The sequence below is a fragment of the Chlorocebus sabaeus genome, chromosome 17 (assembly GCF_047675955.1).
Source record: "Chlorocebus sabaeus isolate Y175 chromosome 17, mChlSab1.0.hap1, whole genome shotgun sequence".
NCBI lineage: Eukaryota > Metazoa > Chordata > Mammalia > Primates > Cercopithecidae > Chlorocebus > Chlorocebus sabaeus.
Genome location: NC_132920.1, coordinates 43,214,052 through 43,236,559, shown reverse-complemented (window position 1 = coordinate 43,236,559; position 22,508 = coordinate 43,214,052). Strand labels below are relative to the sequence as shown.

Here is a 22,508-nt window from a genome sequence, read left to right as displayed (position 1 = left end):
CACTACAACCTCCACCTCCCAGGTTCAAGTGATTCTCTTGCCTCAGTCTCCCAAGTAACTAGGACTACAGGCATCTGCCACTACGTCCAGCTAATTTTTGTATTTTTAGTAGAGATGGGAGTTTCACTATGTTGGGCAGGCTGGTCTCAAACTCCTGACCTCGTGATCCACCCACCTCACCAGCCTCCCAAAGTGCTGGGATTACAGGCGTGAGCCACCGTGCCTGGCCTAAAACCCTGGGATTCTTTACACAGACTCTCAAAGAGGGTCACATCAGCTTCTCACTGCATAGAATTACATCTCCAAAGCTGTGATAGGACCTGCAAAATAGCTGACCCCAAGGAGTGGTATAACACAGGCCGCTGCCCTGCTGTTTGGTATCACAGAGATCTTGGTATGCAGGCTTTTTTTTGCTCCAGTCAGCCCCTCAAGGTCCTATCAATATGTAGGGGACATCAGCCCCACTTGCTGGGTGACCAGGTGAGACCCCTGGCTCTTTAGTTCTTCCATACCCTCAAAGTTTCCCAAACTGGATCCCCACCACCCAGCCCCACCCCAGCGCCTTACTTGTTCCAGTGGCTCTTGGAGTTCCTGTAGAGTGCAGGGAACATGATGGGGAGGACTCGGGCAGCATTGTCACTTATCAGGCTCATGATGTACTCATTGTTCCAGTAATAGAGAGCACGCTCTGCCACCTGGTGGAAAGAGGCGGACTCGGTGGGTGCTGCCCGTTTCACTCAAGACCTTCTCAGTTTCTGGCAGGGGTTGGGATGTGCTGGGTTGGAGTCTCACCTGGAAATGGGGGCTAGAGACACACTTGGCCAGCTGGCGGAAGAGGGGTTCCATCACTTTGCTGAACTCGGAAGGTTCAATGACGTCCAGAATCTCCTCCAGCTCATTCAAGAACATCACCTCCTTGGGGCTGTGGGTCTTAGGCCAAAACTTGAGAAGTCCCACAATTACCTGGGAGACAAGGAAGGCATGGGGATGAAAATTCTTTGCACCTGCCTAGGTCTCCAGAAAGTTTTCCTACCTGATCTCTCCCCCACCCTGGTGGGCACAGTTTGGGTAATCTCAGCCAGCTGCCGGTTTCTTTGCCTTAGATCTGTTTCCTAGGTGTATATAGGTTTCGCTTCCCCTTCAGAGAGGAAACCATGTTACCAGTCAGGTCACAGCCCTCCTGAGCACCCCCTTATGGCACCCCCAGTAGGTACAGACTGGCAAGTGATGCTGACGACAGTAAGAGGTGGGCCTTGGGGCCCAGAAGGGGAATTACCGGCTCAGTCAGACTGCTCTCCTTCTCCAGGAATTGTACCACACAGTATGCCAGCTGCAAAAGTGTGAGGTAGAAAGGAGGTGAGGTGTAGGTCCTAGAAGTTCTCAGAGAAGTCAGTGATAGAAGCAAGATCCCAGAAGGGAAGGGGAGGGAGGTGGAGGGAAGGAATTATCCCCCCTGCTCCCTATGCTTCCCCTATCCCAGCTGGAACACCTTCCTGCCCACTCTTTTCTCTGCTGCCTGAGTTGGACATTATCAAGAGGAAGGCAGCTCACCTGAGGGTGGTAGACACTCAGGGACTTGACCTTGTGAAGGGGAAGCAGGACACGGATGAGGAACATCTTGTGCTCTTCTTTAAGGGGCAGGGCAAAGCCATTGATGATGCTAGGAATTAAGGGACATTTGTTAGGACCAAAGGGTCAGATCCAAGTTCAGTGCACCAATCCTCCCAACCTTTTTCAGGCATCTGTGCCCCCACCCAGCCTCTCACCTGCCCAAGATCTCCAGGAGCTCAGCAATCCCGTTGTGATGCTCTGTCTCATAGATGAACCTGAGGGAAGAAAAATGGCTCTTGACAACCCCTGATGTCCCTCCAGCATTCTGTACAGTCCCCCCACCTCCCTGCTCCCACCCCACCTCAGTAGCAGAATGCTTTGCTCCTAAGCCTGGGCTCCTGGCCTCACCTGTAGAAGATGTGGTTGATCTGCCTACGGATATAAGCCCGGAGCCCCAAAAACTTGCCATAGATGCGGTGCAAAATGGTCTTGAGGAAGTCCCGCTCTCGAGGATCCTCACTGTCAAATAGGTCTAGGAGCTAGGGGCATGAGGGAGGGAAAGCAGCCAGTGAGGCAGCAGCCAGGGAAGGTGGGGCCCCCGTGACATAGGTCCTGCCAGGGGAAATGCAGAGGTCCCCTGGAATGGGGGCCAGCAAGTCTTAGAAAGCAGAGTGATGCTATTGTATTGCTGATTCTATTGTATTTGTACTGAGACTTCCAAAGTGATGCCTCAGTACTGACTAGAGAGAGGTACTCTGTTGCTTTTGTTTCCTACCATTATGCTGTTAGTTTCTTAAGGCCAGAGTAGGGTTTTTTGTTTGTTTCTTTGTTTGTTTTTTAACCCTTTATAGCCTCCTCATACCAGACATGGATGAAACCCAATATATTCAGCATAAGGGGAAAGAGCCACTGGGAGACAGATGAGTGGGGCATGGAATGGAAAGAGAAGGCAAGGACAGGAACTCAGGGACTCACAGCAAGTACAAACTTCTGGTCGATGTACTTCTTGGCTATGTTTGGCTGGAAATCAGGAGACTCAAGGAAACGTAAGAAGAACTCATACACGAGCTATAGGGGAAAAGGCACACCACTAAGGGGATGTTCCCAAGGACTTGCAGGCCTCCAACTGCCCCACTCCCTGCAGCCAGGGCCAACCTGCCCCCCTTGCCCTGGTACCTGGAGATGTGGCCAAGCAGCTTCCAGGGTGGGCTCATCTTCTTCTGGGTCAAACTCAGCCCCTGTGGGATTCGATGAAGGTGGCAGCGTCCGGAAGAGGTTCACTGAAAACTGAGGGGTAGGGTCAGTTAGAGCTCCACCTGGGCTTCTCCAGAGCCCCCCGCCAGTTCCCCCTGTGTCCTTTCCCTGTGCCCACCATGGTGACAGCCTCAGGGTAAATGGCCTCAGTGACAACATCACGGCTATGGGTGATGTACTCCACCATCTCGTTGAGTCCTGCCCGCTTCACCTCCTTGAATTTGAGGTCACTGAGTGGGTCTGACACGAAGTCAAAGAGGACACAGCACTGGCGTAGCTTCTGGATAAACAGCTCCTCCCGCTCCTGGGTTGGCGAATCTGTGGGGGCCCCAGCAGTCAGGTTCTCCTCTGTAGTCCTTCACTGCGATGCCCTGCTTGCCTTCAAGGGCTTTCCCTTAACCCACCCTGCCACCATCCTGCTCCCTGGCACCCCCTTCCCACATTCTCTGGAACTCCCTTCCCCCCCAAATACCCCAAAACTTCCATTCCACCAACTCCCAATGCCCCCTAGACCTGGTACAACAACCCCTGTGACCAGTTGCAAAGTACCTTTCAGGGCAGGAAGCTTCTGCAGCTCTCGATTCTTGCTGAGGTTGAAGCGGGAGGAGCTTTGCCGTCGCTCCTTCTTGACAATCTGGGGCCCCCCTGAGTACTTGATTTTGCTGAGCTGCGTGGGGGGCGGCGTGCTATTGCTGGGACGCTTGTTGGACGATGGTGGCTGAGACTGGGCTTGGGGCTGGGGCTGGGGCTGGGGCTGCGGCTGGGCCTGGTCAAACAAGTCACCTGTTGAAATCTACTTCCCAAGATATGCCTCCCACCCTGGGCCTGGCCATCCCCCAGTCCGTTTATGCCTGCACAGGCCTGGGCAGTGAGCAGCTGTCTCCTGTCCTGAAGGAGCTAAGGCCAGGTTTACAGAGATAACTGTGCTGTAGCCCTGGCAGGGAGCAGTCAAGAAGTCACATCTCCCAAAGAGATGCCCACTGCCTGTGCATCAAGAGCCTTCAAAACGTTCATTCCAGTTCATGAACAGGTAAAGCTAACTGATGGATTGATGGTGACAGAAGTCAGAAAAGTGATTATGTTGCCAGGGGAAACGGGGTGGGTATTGCTAAGAAGACACATGAGGAATAAGAAGAGACATGAGGAGCCTTCTGAGTAATGTAAACATCCTGCATCTTGACTGGACCTGCAAGGTGGTGCATGGCAGATACATACCTAAAATTTATTGAGCAGTATACTTAAGATCCTTTACTGAATGTGTGACAGTCTTCAATCACAGGTGTGGTGGCTCACACCTGTAATCCCAGCACTTTGGGAGGCCAAGGCGGGTGGATCACCTGAGGTCAGGAGTTCAAGACCAGCCTGGCCAACATGTTGAAACCCCATCTCTACTAAAAATACAAAAATTAGCGGGGTGTGGTGGCAGGCGCCTGTAATCCCAGCTATTCGGGAGGCTGAGGCAGGAGAATCGCATGAACCCGGGAGGTGGAGGTTGTAGTGAGCTGAGATCATGCCATTGCACTCCAGGCTGGGGGACAAGAGCGAGACTTCGTCTCAAAAAAAAAAAAAAAAAAAAAAAAGTAAAAGAAAGGCCAGGCATGGTGGCTCACGCCTGTAATCCCAACACTTTGGGAAGCCAAGGCAGAAGGATCACTTGAAGCCAGAAGTTTGAAACCAGCCTGAGCAACATAGCAAGACCCCATCTCTAAAAAAATGTTTTTAAATTAGCCAGGTGTGGTGGCACATGCCTGCAGTTCCAGCCACTCAAGGTTGGAGGATCCCTTTTGCCCCCAGGAGTTCAAGTCTGCTGTGAGCTATGATCGCACCAACTGCACTCCAGCCTGAACAACAAAACAACACCCTGTCTCTAAAAATAAAAATTTTCAAATTTAAATAAGTAAAAGAAAGAAATTCATTCCCATGTCTTAATACTTAACTATTAGAAATTTAGCTTAATAAAAATCATAAATTTAAAAAAAAGAAAAAAAAGCTGTGGAGGAGGCAGAGGGAGCCAGGCCAAAAAAAAAAAAAAGCTTTGTGCACAAATACTTTTAACAACCTCATTTATAACAGAAAATGAACAAATGTAATATCAGGAGTTAATATTATATTTATGAAAACTATGAACCAGGTGCAGTGGCTTACGCCTGTAATCCCAACACTTTGGGTGGCCAAGGTGGGTCAGGACTTGAGGTCAAGGTGGGTCGGAACACTTGAGGTCAGGAGTTCCGGACCAGCCAGGCCAACAAGGTGAAACCCTATCTCTTACTAAAAATACAAAATTAGCCGGGTGTGGTGGCGGGTGCCTGTAATCCCAGCTACTCGGGAGGCTGAGACAGAATTGCTTGAACCTGGCGGGTGGAGGTTGCAGTGAGCCAAGATTGCGCCATTTCACTCCAGCCTGGGTGACAGAGTGAGTGAGACTCTGTCTCCAAAAAAAAAAAAAAAAGAAAGAAAAGAAAAAACTATGTAATACATAGTTTCATTGTAAAAAATATTTTCATATTCATAGTAATTTGCCCAAAATGGTGGTATTTTTGGAGGAAGGGAAACGTCTGCAGAAAGGCATAAGAATGATGAGGACTTATTTTCCATGGTAGAAAGTCAATAGATAATGTCTAAATCTCAAAAAAAAAAAAAAAAGTAGGAAAAGAATCTAATGTGAAAATCTAAAGGAATCTAAAGTAGGAAAATAATGTAATGTGAAAATCTAAAGGAATCTAATGAGGAAAGAGCTAAGAGTTGCATTCCAACCCCAATAGTAGTACTATCTGACTTTCTGAACAATGTATGTGTTTTCATACTTATAAAATTTGGAAATAAAACAAAAGGTCTAAAACTACACAATGACAGAAAATTGCTTCCTATGCTAACTTAAATAACGACAGTACAAGGCCGGGCGCGGTGGCTAACGCCTGTAATCCCAGCACTTTGGGAGGCCAAGGCAGGTGGATTGCCTGACCTCAGGAGTTTGAGACCAGCCTGGGCAACACAGTGAAACCCCGTCTCTACTAAAGTACAAAAAATTAGGCGGGCGTGGCGGTGGGTGCCTGTAGACCCAGCTTAAGCCTGAGGCAAGAGAATTGCTTGAACCCAGGAGGTGGATGTTGCAGTGAGCTGAGCTCACGCCACTGCACTCCAGCTCCAGCCTGGGTGACAGAGCGAGACTCTGTCTTCAAAAAATAAATACATAGGCCAGGTGCAGTGGCTCACGCCTGTAATCCCAGCACTTTGGGAGGCTGAGGCGGGCAGATCACCAGGTCAGGAGATCGAGACCATCCTGGCTAACATGGTGAAAGCCTGTCTCTACTAAAAATACAAAAAATTAGCCGGGCGTGGTGGCCGGCACCTGTAGTCCCAGCTACTCGGGAGGCTGAGGCAGGAGAGTGGCATGAACCTCAGAGGCGGAGCTTGCAGTGAGCCAAGATCGCGCCACTGCACTCCAGCCTGGGAGACAGCGAGACTCCGTATCAAAAAATAAATAAATAAATACATCAAAAAATAAATACAGTACAAAACTAGATACGCAAAATGAGCTCACATTAAAACACATGCACAGAACCAAAAACGAGGTTCAGAAAGGGTAAGAACAAGCCCAAGTCCACCACTGTGTTAATGACTATCTCCTGTAGTAGAATTAGATTACTTCTGCATTTCTAAATTTTCTACAAGTTGACACTGCTTTTCTTCTGCCTTACTTCCATTGTGTACTATGATACTGCTTTTATAATTGGAGAAATGCAGCTAATTTTTAAAAGCTATCCTTTTTATTTTATGTATTTATTTATTTTTGAGATGGAGTCTCGCTCTGTCATCCAGGCTGCAGTGCAGTGGCACAATGTTGGCTCACTGCAACCTGCACCTCCAAGGTTCACGTGATTCTCCTGTCTTAGTCTCCCGAGTAGCTGGGATTATAGGCACCCGCAACCATGCCAACTACTTTTTGTATGTTTTGTAGAGATGGGGTTTCTCCATGTTGACCAGGCTGGTCTTGAACTCCTGACCTCAACTAATCCACCTGCCTCGGCCTCCCAAAGTGTTGGGATTACAGGTGTGAGCCACCGTGCCTAGCCTAAAAGCTATCCCTTTTTAAAGGTACAGCTCCCAGACACAGGTGTTACAGCCCCATGAAGTCCATTTTCAGAATTCTAAACATAGGTATTTGCAGGGCTGTCTGCCCACAGGTACTCCTGGACTGTCCAGGCAGCCCCCTGTTGGGAGAGGAGAGAAGCTAAGCCACAGGACAGCCCTTGCCCCCAACCAGAGACTACAACAGGACCAGGCAGAGGCCATGTCCAGCTGTGTGCCTTCACCATACGGGGGAAAGGTGACCTCTTGGCCTAATAGAAGAACTTGAAATCCTCTGGGATGGGGGAGGAGAGGAAGACAGAAATGTTATTAACTGCATCCTCTGAATTTTTTATAAAAACAATGATATGGACTTGTCACCTATCTAGGGATGAGAGAACAGGAGAGGAGCACTGGGTCCAGCCTGTGGGTCCCGTGTGTTGGACATGGCAAGGCATCTGGAGTCTTCGGTCTCCCTTTCTACATATGGCAGATGAGTCACACCTTAGGGTGGGGGAGAGTGGTAGTAGGAGAAAAGCAGGTTGGGGGTCAGCACTTGGTGTGTATCCAGACTCTCCCCTGCTTCGGGCCTTCATTTCCCTGCCTTAAGAACAACTAGGCCGGGCGCGGTGGCTCACATCTGTAATCCCAGCATTTGAGAGGCAGAGGCGGGCGGAATACAAGGTCAGGAGTTTGAGATCAGCCTGGCCAACATGATGAAACCCTGTCTCTACTAAAGATACAAAAAATTAGCTGGCGTGGTGGCACATGCCTGTAATCTCAGCTACTCGGGAGGCTGGGGCAGGAGAATCGCTTGAACTCGGGAGGCAGAGGATGCAGTGAGTTGAGATCACACCATTGCACCCCAGCCTGGGTGACAGGGTGAGACTCTGAATAAAAAAAAAAAAATACCCAACCAAACCCTTATCTGTGGAGCCTGGTGCTCAATAACAGCTTGGGCCAGACTGCCTGCCTGGGTTCAATCCTCACTCTGCCACTTATTAGCTGAGTAATATCCAGAGAGCCTGTGCCTCAGTTTTCTCATCTATAAAATGGGATGACAACCGTACCTACCTTATAGCACTATAGTAAGGATAGAGATGAACAGTTCCTGGCACTGAAGAAGCCCTTTTTTTTTTTTGAGACAGAGTCTGGCTCTGTTGCCCAGGCTAGAGAGTGCAATGGCACAATCTCGGCTCACTGCAACCTCCGCCTCCCGGGTTCAAGCAATTCTCCTGCCTCAGCCTCTGGAGTAGCTGGGATTACAGGCGCGCGCCACCACGCCCAGCTAATTATTTTTCGTATTTTTAGTATGGAGTTTCACCATTTTTTTTTTTTTTTTTTTTTTGAGACGGAGTCTCGCTCTGTCGCCCAGGCTGGAGTGCAATGGCGCAATCTCGGCTCACTGCAAGCTCCGCCTCCCGGGTTCACGCCATTCTCCTGCCTCAGCCTCCCGAGTAGCTGGGACTACAGGCGCCCGCCACTGCGCCCGGCTAATTTTTTCTATTTTTAGTAGAGACGGGGTTTCACCATGGTCTCGATCTCCTGACCTTGTGATCCGCCCGCCTCGGCCTCCCAAAGTGCTGGGATTACAGGCGTGAGCCACCGCGCCCGACCGGAGTTTCACCATATTAACAAGGCTGATCTCGATCTCCTGACCTCGTGATCTGCCCTCCTCGGCCTCCCAAAGTGCTGGGATTACAGGTGTGAGCCACCGTGCCCGGCCCTAAAGAAGCATTTTATAAGAGGTACCTTCTACTACCACCACTACTATTACTATTATTTCCCATACCCAGGTTTTAGGAATGCAGCCTGGAATCTCCTTCCTATGCTAGCACAACTCAAATGTTCCGTTGAGTCCATTATCCTCCTTGCTTAAAAATGGGGAACCCCGGCTGGGCACAGTGGCTCAAGCTTGCAATCCCAGCACTTTGTGAGGCTAAAGCAGGCAGATCACCTGAGGTTGGGAGTTCAAGACCAGCCTGACCAACATGCAGAAACCCCATCTCAACTAAAAATACAAAGTTAGCCGGGTGAGGTGGTGCATGCCTGTAATCCCAGCTACTCAGGAGGCTGAGGCAGGAGAATTGCTTGATCTTAGCAGTGAGCCAAGATCGCGCCATTACACTCCACCCTGGGTAACAAGAGTGAAATTCTGTCTCAAAAAAAAAAGAAAAGAAAGAAAATGGGGGACCTAGAAAATCACTGCATCTTCCAAGACTCCGTTTAAGTCCCACTTTCTTCCAAAAAGTCTTCTCAGATCTTTCCAGCCCTTGGGTATCATCCCCTCCTTTTGATACCACTTGTCTGTTCCATTGGCTTTGTGACTGCTCACCCCCTAGTGACACCTCTTAGTCTCTTCATATGTCATTCCCCTAACTAGATGGCAAGTCCTTTGAAAGCCAGGACCCTGTTTGTACACCTGTGGGTGCCCCCAGCACAGACACCTAATAGGAATTGAATGAAGGTTTGGTTGGTTGGTTGACCAGGAGCCAAAGATTTCAGTTCCTGCCCAGGCTCCTCCCCACAGGCTCTTCCTCTCCTGCCCCAACTCAGGAATCCTCAGAACAGGGTGCTATACAGCATTAGGAGCAGAGTCTGGAGGGAGAAACATTAGTGATACTAGGGTGAGGGGCTCAGTGCCAACCTGACGACAAGACTCCATCCTTCCAGGTAAGATGCAGACACCCTGCACTTCCACAAACCTCACACTGAGGAGGCAGCCAGAGAGAGGCATTCTTCCCAGAAAGGGAAAAGGAAGGCCTCAATTTTTTCTGCTAACAAGAAGATAGCCAGGCACAGTGGCTCATGTCTGTAATCCTAGCACTTTGGGAGGCCAAGGCAGGTGGATCACTTGAGGTCAGGAGTTCAAGACCAGCCTGACCAACATGGTGAAACTCTGACTCTACTAAAAATGCACAAAAACAATTAGCCGGGTGTGGTGGTGCACACCTGTAGCCCCAGCTACTCAGGAGACTGAGATGGGAGAATTGCTTGAACCCAGGAGGCAGAGGATGCAGTGAGCCAAAATCACACTACTGCACTGCAGCCTGGGATTCAGAGCAAGACCCTATGTCAAAAAAAAAAAAAAAAAAAAGAGGTGGCCAGACGCGGTGGCTCACGCCTATAATCCCAGCACTTTGGGAGGCCAAGGTGGCTAGATCACGAGGTCAGGAGTTTGAGACCAGCCTGGCCAACATGGTGAAACCCCATCTCTACTAAAAATACAAAAATTAGCTGGGTGCGGTAGCAGGCACCCGTAATCCCAGCTATTCAGGAGGCTGAGGCAGGAGAATCATTTGAACCTGGGAGGCAGAGGTTGCAGGGAGCCGAGATCACGCCACTGCACTCTACCCTGGGCGACAGAGCAAGACTCCATCTCAAAAAAAAAAAAGAGGTGGCAGGACTAGATCAGTGGTTTCCCAACCATTATTCCGGTAAAGGTTAGAGAGAACAGAGGGTTTTATGCCCCACCAATGGCCGGGCATGGTGGCTCATGCCTGCAATCCCAGCTCTTTGGGAGGCTGAGGCGGGCAGATCACCTGAGGTCAGGAGACCAGCCTGGCCAACATGGCAAAACCCTATCTCTACTAAAAATACAAAAAATTAGCCAGGCATGATGGCGGGGGCCTGTAATCCCAGCTACTCAGGAGGCTGAGGTGGGAGAATCACTTGAACCTGGGAGACAGAGATTGCAGTGAGCTGAGATCGCACCACTGCAGTCCAGCCTGGGCAACAGAATAAGACTCCATCTCAGAAACAAAACAAAACAAACAAAACAAAACCCACCCAATGAGCTGATATCTAAGGTCTTTTCTATACTAGTATTGCATTATTGAAGGCTGGAGTGGCTGGAGAGCAGCTGAGTGGGCTTACTCTGCCCTGCCCCCTACCCCACTGAGCTGCCCTGGTTTATGAGGACCATTGGCTCCCAAGATCCAGACACAAGAAGCATCTGAGAGACAGCTGCTCCTGCCAGCAAAGCCCCTGGCTGCCAAGCCCCGATGAGGTAACCACTGTCTATTCACCCTTCACTAGGAAACATGCATGTCAGAGGGAGGTGGGCGATATGTCACCTACTCATGGGCATTCAACCATTTCTCCTAGAAGCTCCAGCCTCTAACTTCTCCGTTCACCTGGGTTGGATGTAGAAGGCAAGTGAGTCCCCTGAGAAGCTTCTGCAGCTATCAAAGCAGGGGTGGACACTGACCAAAGGCAACTTGGCCAATCTATCCTCCACTCGCTACTTTGTCCTGCCCAGTTTCACTTGTGGGACTCTATTTTATTTTATTTTATTTATTTTATTTTATTTTATTTTATTTTATCTTTTTTTATCTTATTTTATCTTAGCTTTTCTTATTTTATTTTTTCTTATTTATTTTATTTTTTTCTTATTTTATTTTTTCTTATTTTATTTATTTTATTTTATTTTATTTTATTTATTTTATTTTATTTTTTATTTTAGAAACAGTCTCGCTCTGTCACCCAGGCTGGAATGCAGTGGTGCGATCTCGGCTCACTGCAACCTCCGCCTCCCAGGCTCAAACAATTCACCTGCCTGAGCCTCCTGAGTAGCTGGAATTATAGGCGTGCACCACCAGGCCTAGCTAATTTTTGTATTTTCAGTAGAGACAGGGTTTCACCATGTTGGCCAGGCTGGTCTCGAACTCCTGACCTCAAGTGATCTGCCTGCCTCAGCCTCCCAAAATGCTGGGATTACAGGCGTGAACCACTGTGCCTGGCCTTATTTTTTGTAGTTTTTGTAGAGACTGGGTTTCACCACGTTGCCTAGGCTGGTCTCAAACTCTGGAGCTCAAGCAATCCACCTACCTCAGCCTCCCAAAGTGCTGGGATTACAGGTGTGAGCCACCGTATCTGGCCCTCACTTCTGGGACTCCATAGAGGCCATCTCTTCCGCCTGAAGTACTACTGCTTTCACTTCCAAACTCTGAACAGGATCCATACTCCAAGAAGTCTTCCTAGATTCAGGCCTTCAGCAATCAAGTGGCAGTGTGAATTTCCACACCACACTCATACTCAGAAAATTCCAACTAAATGTGCCTACTCCGAACCTATCCTGGTCCAGCCTATTCTGAACACAGCTGCCATTAATAATTTAAACCCAGGCTGGGCACAGTGGCTCAAGTCTGTAATCCCCCCAAAAAAAAAAATCTCAAAAAAAAAAAAAAATTTAAACCCAAATATTCAAATATAAATAAAGAGACAGGGGCCCAGCATGGTGGCTCACGTCTGTAATCCCAGCACTTTGGGAGGCCAAGGCAGCAGATCACTTGAGGCCAGTTCAAGACCAGCCTGGCCAATATGGCAAAACCCCATCTCTACTAAAAATACAAAAGTTGGCTGGGCATGGTGGCTCACCCTTATAATCCCAGCAGTTTGGGAGGCTGAGGCGAGCAGATCACCAGAGGTCAAGAGTTAGAGACCAGGCCGGGCGCGGTGGCTCAAGCCTGTAATCCCAGCACTTTGGGAGGCCGAGACGGGCGGATCACAAGGTCAGGAGATCGAGACCATCCTGGCTAACACAGTGAAACCCCATCTCTACTAAAAAATACAAAAAACTAGCCGGGCGAGGTGGCGGGCGCCTGTAGTCCCAGCTACTCGGGAGGCTGAGGCAGGAGAATGGTGTGAACCCGGGAGGCGGAGCTTGCAGTGAGCCGAGATCGCGCCACTGCACTCCAGCCTGGGCAACAGAGCGAGACTCCGCCTCAAAAAAAAAAAAAAAAAAAAAAGAGTTAGAGACCAGCCTAGCCAACATGGTGAAACCCTGTCTCTACTAAAAGTACAAAAATTAGCCGGGCATGGTGGTAGGCGCCTGTAATCTCAGCTACTTGGGAGGTTGAGGCAGGAGAATTGCTTGAACCTGGGAGGTGGATATTGCAGTGAGCCGAGATCGCGCCATTGTACTCCAGCCTGGGCGACAAGAGCGGAACTCCATCTCAAAAAATAAAATAAAAATAAAAATAATAACGGCCGGGCATGGTGGCCCACACCTATAATCCCAGCACTTTGGGAGGCTGAGACGGGCAGATCACCTGAGATCAGGAGTTCAAGATGAGCCTGACCAACATGGAGAAACCCCATCTCTACTAAAAATACAAAATTAGCCAGACGTGGTGGTGCATGCCTGTAATACCAGCTACTCAGGAGGCTGAGGAAGGAAAATCACTTCAACCCAGGAGGCGGAGGTTGCAGTGAGCTGAGGTCGCGCCATTGCATTCCAGCCTGGGCAACAACAGTGAAACTCCGTCTCAAAAAATAAATAAACAAAAATAAAATAAATAAAAACACAAAATTTAGCCGGGCATGGTGGTGGGCGCCTGTAATCCCAGCTACTCAGGAGGCTGAGACACAAAAATCACTTGAACCCAGGAGGCAGAGGTTGCAGTGAGCCGAGACACTCCAGCCTGGGCAACAAAGCAAGAGTCTGTCTCAAAATTAAATAAATAAAAAATAAAGAGATAGAAATATAATTTAAGCACTATAGAAAGTATTTAATATAAGAGAAAGATGAAACATACAATTAACAGAAAAACTGCCAAGATTAAATGTTGTATTTCTTTTGCATAATGAATTAACTGGCCTAATAAATGAAGATCATTTTAGTTTAAAATCCCAAAAATCACAGAGGCCTTCTCTCCAGTGGTGACGTCTAGAGCTCCATCTAGTGTTGCTTAATTCTTTCCTTCCTTCAATTATTAACTGAACATCATGCTAAGCATTAAAGATTAAACGTTTATATGCAAATTCTATACCATAAAAAAAAATTTTAAAGGTGACTAAAACATGGCCCTTGCCATCAAAGAGCTCACAGTCCACTAGGCAGGACAGACACAAATACAGCTAACTGAACAAAGAAAATGCAAGAACAGAGAGGGCTGAGCTGCAAACTCTGCCTGGAAGAATTAGGGAAGATATCCCTGAAGAGGTGGCTTTTGATTTGGTTTTTATTATTTTTTTCTTTTTTGGCTCTTAAAAAATAAACATGAGTTTAAATGGCCAGGTACAGTGGCTCATGCCTGTAATCCCAGCACTTTGGGAGGCCGAGGCAGGCGGATCATGAGGTCAAGTGATCAAGACTATCCTGGCCAACATGGTGAAACAAAAAAATAGAAAACTTAGGAGGGCACGGTGGCGCGTGCCTGTAGTCCCAGCTACTTGGGAGGCTGAGGCAGGAGAATCGCTTGAACCTGGGAGGCGGGGGTTGCAGTGAGCCGAGATCACGCCACTGCACTCCAGCCTAGGCAACAGAGTGAGACTCCATCTCAAAAAAAAAAGAAAAGAATAAACATGAGTTTAATAGGCAAAAAAAGACACAGGCGAAATAAAGCAGTCCAGGCCAGTGGAACTGCATCTGTGAGCATCCTGAGTCATAAAGGGGTTGTCATATCAGAAGACAGGAAGTTGGGCAGGGCACAGTAGCTCACACCTGTAATCCCAGCACTTTCAGAGGCCAAGGCAGGAGGATTGTTTCAGTCCAGGAATTCAAGACCAGCCTTGGCAACACAGTAAGAACCTATCTCTACAAAAAATACAAAACTTAGCTGAGCACAGTGGCTCGTGCCTGCAGTCCCAGCTACTCAGGGGGCTGAGGTGAAAAGATCCCTTGAGCCCAAGAGGTTGAGGCTGCAGTGAGCCATGACTGTACCACTGTACTCCAGCCTGGGGAACACAGTGAGATCCTATCTCCAAAATAAATAAACAAACAAATAAATAAATAAATATATGGGAAGTTCGGTGGGACACAAAGCCAGGACTGACGCTAGAAAAAGAGTGGGGCCAGCTCAGAGGGGTTGAGGGTGCCATGCTAGTGAGTTTGGATTTTAACTTGTAAGCAGTGAGATGCCAAAACAGGTTTTTAAGTAGAGGACTGATAAGACCAAGAAGGTTTTTAGAGTAACAACTCTGACCTCAGAGAGGACAGGCTGAAGTGGGGGAAAATTTATTCCTCCCTCTGTCCCTACTCCAGACTCAGGACAGGGCTCAGCACGTACAGGAGTCTATGACACTAAATTTTTATTTTTATTTTTTTGAGATGGAGTTTTGCTCTTGTTGCCCAGGCTGGAGTGCAATGGCGTGATCTTGGCTCACCGCAACCTCCATCTCCCAGGTTCAAGCGATTCTCATGCCTCAGCCTCCCTAGTAGCTGAGATTATAGGCTGGAATTACAGGTGTGCACCACCATGCCTGGCTAATTTTTGTATTATTAGTAGAGATGGGGTTTCACCATGTTGGCCAGGCTGGTCTCGAACTCCCAACCTCAGGTGATCCACCCGCCTCGGCCTCCCAAAGTGCTGGGATTACAGGCATGAGGACATTGAATTTTTTTCTCCAAGGACAGATCAGGAAAGACCCTTACCTGCAGAGGCAGGTCAACAGTGTCTGATCTGATCTCCCGAGGCTCCTTTCTATTCTAGGATTTATTTCTAGAATCTTAGAGCTAGCAGTATCACTTCATTAAAGACCACAAGAGACTCCAGAGTCACACAGACCTGGGTTGAATTCCAGCTCTGCCTTACTGCCTTACTGGCTGAATAAAAGCTACTTAACATTTCCTTTTTTTTTTTTTTTGAGACAGAGTCTTGCTGTCTCCCCCAAGCTGGAGTGCAGTGGCACAATCTCGGCTCACTGCAACCTCCACCTCCCAGGTTCAAGCAATTCTCCTGACCACGCCTGGCTAATTTTTGTATTTTGAGTAGAGACAGCGTTTCACCATGTTGGCCAGGCTGACTAGCCTGACCAACTCCTGACCTCAGGTGATCCGTCCTCCTCGGCCTCCCAAAGTGCTGGGATTATAGGCATGAGCCACTGTGCCCAGTTAATATTTCTAAGCCTCAATTTCATCTATGAAATGGGAATAATAATATTAAAGGGATTTAACGGGAGTATTGTGAAGGTTAAATGAGACAATGCATGCAAAGTACTTAGCACGGTGCCTGGTACATAGTATTGCACAGTATTCTGTCCCTTACCCCCTTCCACCACCAAATTCATGTCCACCTAGAATCTGTGAATGTGACCTTACTTGGAAACAGGGTCTTTGCAGATGTAATCAAGTTAAAATGAGATCATACTAGATTGGGGTGAAACCTAAGTCCAATATGACTGGTGTCCTTACAAGAGGAAAATTCGGACAGAGACACAGACACATGGAGGAGAATGCTGTGTGAACACAGAGGCGAGATTAAAGTGATGCATCTACAAGGAATGCCAAAGATGGTCAAAAGCCACCGGAATCTAGGAGAGAGATGTGGAACGGATTCTTCCTTAGAACCTCTGAAGGACATGGCCCTGCCGACACTAATTTTACAACTTTTGGCCTCCAGAGCTGAGAGAGAATATATTTCTGTTTTTTTGTTTGTTCGTTTTTTGAGACGGAGTTTCACTCTTGTCGCCAAGGCTGGAGTGCAATGGCACGATCTCCATTCACTGCAGCCTCCGCCTCCTGGGTTCAAGCAATTCTCCAGCCTCAGCTTCCCCAGTAGCTGGGATAACAGGTGTGCCACCATCACGCCCAGCTAATTTTTTTTTTTTTTTTTTTGAGACGGAGTTTTGCTCTTGTTGCCCACTCTGGAGTGCAATGGTGCGACATCAGCTTACTGTATCCTCTGGCTCCTGGGTTCAAGTGATTCTCCTCCCTCAGCCTCCTGAGTAGCTGAGATTACTATGTTGGTCAGGCTGGTCTCGAACTCCTGACCTCAGGTGATCCACCCACCTCAGCCTCCTAAAGTGCTGGGATGACAGGCATGAGCCACCATGCCCAGTCCAATTTTTGTATTTTTAGTAGAGACAGGGTTTTACCATGTTGGCCAGGCTGCTCTCGAACTCCTGACCTCAGGTGATCCACCCGCCTCAGCCTCCCAAAGTGCTGGGATTACAGGTGTGAGCCATTGGACCTGGCCTATTTCTATTGTTTTAAGCCACCCAATTTGTAGTAATTTGTTTTGTTTTGTTTTCTTGAGACAGGGTCTCATTCTGTCACCTAGGCTGGAGTGCAGGGTGCTACGATCATTGCCCACTGCAGCCTTGAACTCCTGGACTCAAGCGATCCTCCACCTCAGCCTCCTGTGTGGCTGGAAGTACAAGTGCACATACCCCCACACCCGGCTAATTTTTTATTTTTTATTTTTTTGTAGAGACAAGGTCTCTGTATGTTGCCTAGGCTGGTGTCAAACTCCTGCCCTCAAGCAATTCTCCCACCTCAGCTTCCCAAAGCATTAGGATTACAGGTGTGAGCCAGTGTGCCTGGCTTATTTGTAGTAGTTTATTATGGCTGCCCTAGGAAACTAACACAAAGTAACTGCTCTATAAAATACACATTAACTGCTATAACTATTAGATCAATTAGAAAGGCTCTGGCAAATGCCTGACAGAGCAAAACTAGCTAGAAGAGCCCAAACTTTCGGACAAGAAAAGGGCAAGGGAAAGACTGTGCCAAACAGCTTTTGAAGACCACAGCCTCACATCCTAGCTCGAACTTTTCCAGCATACCCCTGCCATCCCAGACATGAGTACATGTCTAGAAAATCATGGATAATTCTTGCTGCCGTCTCATATCTGTGAACCCTGAGCAGCGTTTCATCAAACATCCCAAGGTGAACTCAACACCCTCCTTTCCCAGATTGCTTGAAATAGACCCATTGTCTTGGGCATATTTGTTTAAAAGGCAGTGAATAAATCATAGCAGCTGATCTCAGCATACTCCTTAACCTGTTCAGGCTTCATTTTCCCATCTATGAACTGATCATGTCAGACCCTAAGGTCCTTTCCAGCTCTAATTTGAAATTAGTGCATCTGTTCATTCACTCGTTCACTCATTCACTCACTAATGCATTCAAATGCTAGGTGCTTCTGCTGTGTCAGGCCCTTCAGGGGTGAATGAGAGCCTCATGGAGCTCCTGTGCTAGCTAACACAAGAGACAGCCGATAAAACAATGAATTCACAAGGAATTACTTCATTACAGTCGTGTTTAGGTGCTACCGGCGCTACCAGGCACTGAGGGCCAAAAGAGTAACTAACAGGAGCCCTAGCGAGGGATAGGGGTGGGTGGTCAAAAAAGGCTGCTTTAAGGAAACAACATCCCATCTAAGAACTAAAGAAGTAGGAGCTAGTTAGGCAAAAGGTAGGAACTCCCCATTAAATTTTCCTTCTTCTCCCAGGATTTTCATGACTTAGAAAATCCTGTTTCTTGCTGCTCTCAATGTCAAGTTACCAGCTTCCAACCACCTTCCCTGTGGGTCCCACAAATGTCATCATTCCTGAAAGGGATATTGAGCCCAGAGTGTGTCTTCCCAGAAGCATTTACTATGAACCAATTGCACAAGTGCACAGAGATAGGAAAGAAGCAATGCAGAATAACAGCTCCTTCCCTTGGAGTTCACAGTCTGAGAGACATAGATGGGAACAAATGGACACAGAGCTGAGTGATAAGGATTATTAAAGAGACATTTAGAATACTGCATAAGGGCCGGGCACAATGGCTCACACCTGTAATCCCAGCACTCTAGGAGGCTGAGGCAGGTGGATCACCTGAGGTCAGGAGTTCAAGACCAGCCTGGCCAACATGGTGAAACCCCGTCTCTACTAAAAATACAAAAAATTAGCCAGGCATTGTGGCACATGACTGTAATCCCAGCTACTCAGGAGGCTGAGGCAGGAGAATTGCTTGAACCTGGGAGGTGGAGGTTGCAGCGAGCCAAGATCGTACCACTGCACTCCAGCCTGGGCAACAAGAGAGAGACTCCATCTCAAAAAAAAAAAAAAAAAAAAAAAAAAGTAGAATACTACATAAGTGCAGAAGAAAGAATAATTCCTCTTCTGTGGTCCTCAACTTCCATGTCTATAAAATGGGGAAAACCTACTCTGCTTCTGATTACTTAAATGAGGCCTAAAATGAGGTTTGAAAACTGTTTGTGCCTCTCTAGAGGTGACCTATCAGCAGAAGTACTGAGAAACATCTAAACGCATAGTTAACCCCAAACATATGCTCATCAATCTCTTCTCCCAAAAAACCGTAAGACCTGTCCATAACTAGAGAGCTCTGTTTCCAGTTCTCCTCCATCCCTCTGAACAGTTTAGAGCAGGAGGGAGAAAGCAGAGAAAGCATCAATCACCAGTTTCCAGGTAGGATGTGGTGGATGCTCGCTGTGTATGTTCACAGGATCATTCACCATCCAAAGCATCCCATTGTGCACGCTCGCAAACTTTCATGGATATACTGTATATTTCCTTAAGTCTCTCCCTCTTCTGGTGCTCTCTCGGCTTGCTGTTTATTGCTTTATAGCCCGAGATTGCTAAGCTGCGCTGACCTCTGCTCAGGACTGTCTTTTAGTCATGCTCACATTCAATTGGGACCAAGGGCAGTGGGCCCAGCTGGGCCCAACTCAGGGACACCAGCCCCTCCCAATCTCCTGCCCCACCCAGAGTCATGCTGAAGTCACTTGTTACCCCATCAAGTGTCTGTGGACTTTTCCCCTTCTGCCCAGGATCCCAGAACCTCCAGCTTTTTGCCCCAAGAAAAATGAATTCTCAACATTCCAAGTTGGTAAGCAGAGAAACAACTTTCATAGGAATCTCTGGGGAGTCTGAAGAACTAGAGAATGTATTTGGTCTATACCAACCAAAGGGAAATCCTGCCTGAGCGCAGTCTGGATGGGCTGTCCAGGTTCCTCCCAGGATATGGAAGCCTTCCCTTCTGCCTCACCTCCTGGGATTCCCTACCCCACTAGCCATCATGGAGTTGCGGGTGGCACCTACATCATATCTAAGGCTACGCCTACATTCATTACCTCCTCAGTGTTCTCGCCTCCACCATCCTTGCCCGAGCTGCTAGGCTTGGCTGTGCACTTGGCAACCTTGGGGGGCTCCTGAAAGGAGAAGATGAAGGTAGAGTTAGCAGATGCCAGGGAAAGGGAGAGGTCTTATCTGGCTCCCTTAGATCTTTGTTGCAAATATCCTCTGTCCAGGTTCAATTAGAACCTACCTTGTGCCAAGCTGGGGTGGGTGGAGGGATCTACACAGAAGGAGATTCAGCCCCTCCAGGAGTTTAGAATCTGGTTAGGAAGTTACCCCAAACACACACTAATTCAGCATGAGAGTGCTCCTTCATCTTTCACCTCATTAGGCTAGTGCAGAGGTTGGGTCTGGGAGGTCCTTTGCTCAGGTCAGAACCAGAGTGAGGAGGCTTAAGGAAAAAGCATCAGGGAACAGTTGCTCACTGGCTTCTGGCTAACATGGTCAAAGGGGTGCCGGAGGCTTTCATGCTGGAGTGCAGGGAGTCACCACTATCCCCTCACAGCTACCTGGAAAGACTGGGAGGCAATTTTTGGATGTCACAGATAGCGCACAGACAACAGGGTGCTACTCGGCATTTAATCAGTAAGGTCCAGGAATGCTAACAGGTACAGAACTGTCCCACCCAAAATGCCAAGAGCACCTCAGTTGATGAGCACTGAGACAGGGATGGAGGTAAAACCTGAACTGTTACAAAGAGTGAGCACTAGTCTGAAGTCTCCTTTGGGAACCTGGCAGCTGGCTCAGAGCCCTGGCCTGCCCAGCATCTCTTCCTATGCTTCGAGCCAAAAAAAGCAACTGCACAGGGACAGGATGGGGAAAATGTGAAAAAGACTTGGGGATTTAGGTCTGGCTTCAAGCTCAACACAAATCATCCATGTGCAGCTCACGTGACCTTCCATCCTGTTAACAGACCTGTGCAAACTGCTTGGCACTGACAGGGCTATCCTGGAGGATCTGGTTCAGTCATGACCATCAGGCTTGGGAGGGGCCATGACAAATCCTAGTTTTTCTTAGAGGGAAATGCAACCCATACTGGGAGTGGATTCAAAGGCATGTCCCAAGACCAACAGCTGCAGGAACTGGGATAGTTAACAATGGAAGGGAGGAGTCATGAGGGATGGAGAAGCAAGATGGATCTTAAACAAATGAAGGCCTGCCTTGGATGCAACTTGTCCATATGGACCAGAGGCATGAGAGCAAAGGGCTGAAGTTGCAAGTCGGGCTGAAGCTCCAAACAAGAATTTTATCATGGAGCAATGGCACTAAAACTGGCCACCTAGTGAAGCCAAAAGCTCCCTAACCCCTGAGAACATTCAAGCAGGGGCTGGGTGACCTCCTGTAAGGCATGTTGCAAAAGAAATTCAAGCCTTTAATGAGGACTGGAGGATCTTGGAAATTACTTCCAGCTCTGAGATTGTGCAATTCAATAGAAGCCAAGCCCCTTCAGTGAGAAGTGTTAAATCAAGTTATTGTGACTATGGGGGCAAAAGGATTTCAGGGAGAAGAGAGCTCTGTGTGGGCTGGAGTAGGGGGAAGGCTTCTTGGGGAGGAAGAAAGGTGTGGTGTAGAGCAGCTTGATGCAGTAGGGGGAAGGGGTTCCTTCTCTGGGCTGAGCACGCTCCTGCTGTATACTAACCCTGCTGGCTACACTGACCCTTGACAGTGGCTGAGAGCATGGGGTGGAGAGAAATAGGCTGGGGGCAGGGTGCAGGCAGGACACAACATTGAGGTGTCTGCACACACCCCAGATATGAACCCCTTGGACAAAGCTGACCCATCTTCATCATCTCTGATCTCTCTATTAGATCATAAGCTGCTTATTCTTTTGTGTACCCCTCCACCCACCCTACAGCACTCAGCATGATGCCTCAGACATATCTTTCAAAGAATGTGCCTAAGAGAGATCCAGCTGCCTTAGTGTGTGGGTGTGAGTGGGCGTGGAGGAACCAGGCCCACCACCCTTGCTCCCTGGCTCCTGCAGAACAGGTGCAGCACACATACTTCAGCCCAGCTCAGCCATCAAGTGCTGTGTAGAACAGAGGTTAAAAGAACATGTTTGGGCCGGGCGCAGTGGCTCACGCCTGTAATCTCAGCACTTTGAGAGGCCGAGGTGGGTGGATCACGAGGTCAGGAGTTCAAGACCACCCTGGCCAAGATGGCGAAACCCCGTCTCTACTAAAAATACAAAAAAAATTAGCCAGGCATGGTGGCAGGTGCCTGTAATCTCAGCTGCTTGGGAGGCTGAGGCAGGGAATAGCTTGAACCCAGGAGGCGGAGGCTGCAGTGAGCCGAGACTGCGCCACTGCACTCCAGCCTGGGCAAAAGAGTGAGACTCTGTCTCAAAAAAAAAAAAGGCTGGGCGTGGTGGCTCACGCCTCTAATCCCAGCACTTTGGGAGGCCAAGGCGGGCAGATCACAAGGCGAGGAATTCAAGACCAGCCTGACTAACATGGTGAAACCCCGTCTCTACTAAAAATACAAAAAATTAGCCGGGCGCGGTGGCAGGCACCTGTAGTCCCAGCTACTCAGGAGGTGCAGGAGAATGGCGTGCACCCGGGAGGTGGAGCTTGCAGTGAGCTGAGATCGTGCCACTGCACTCCAGTCTGAGTGACAGAGCCAGACTCCATCTTAAAAAGAAAAAAACACGAACATGTTTGGACCCAGCCCTGTGTTTTGGGCCCAACTCTTACTAGCTATATAATCATAGACAAGTTAACTAGCCTCTCTAAGCCTCATCTCAGAGAGAGTTTCCTTATCTATTAGATGATGACAATATTAGTACCCTCTTCCCTCAGTACAGTGTTAAGGCACATGAAAACCG

At 48.4% G+C, this 22,508-nt stretch overlaps 1 protein-coding gene across 1 annotated transcript in view; it reads right to left on the bottom strand.

The window, feature by feature from the left end:
- Window positions 1–22,508, bottom strand: part of PPP2R5D (protein phosphatase 2 regulatory subunit B'delta) — a 28,790-nt gene that overhangs the window by 2,661 nt on the left and 3,621 nt on the right. The window contains exons 2-12 of the mRNA XM_007972523.3: window positions 19,681–19,758; window positions 3,355–3,571; window positions 2,924–3,123; window positions 2,728–2,838; window positions 2,527–2,619; window positions 1,960–2,090; window positions 1,767–1,826; window positions 1,552–1,660; window positions 1,277–1,330; window positions 793–963; window positions 568–695 (exon numbers count right to left, since the gene is read on the bottom strand). Coding sequence (XP_007970714.3) covers window positions 568–695; window positions 793–963; window positions 1,277–1,330; window positions 1,552–1,660; window positions 1,767–1,826; window positions 1,960–2,090; window positions 2,527–2,619; window positions 2,728–2,838; window positions 2,924–3,123; window positions 3,355–3,571; window positions 19,681–19,758 — 1,352 coding nt within the window. The remainder of the gene's footprint in view (window positions 1–567; window positions 696–792; window positions 964–1,276; window positions 1,331–1,551; window positions 1,661–1,766; window positions 1,827–1,959; window positions 2,091–2,526; window positions 2,620–2,727; window positions 2,839–2,923; window positions 3,124–3,354; window positions 3,572–19,680; window positions 19,759–22,508) is intronic.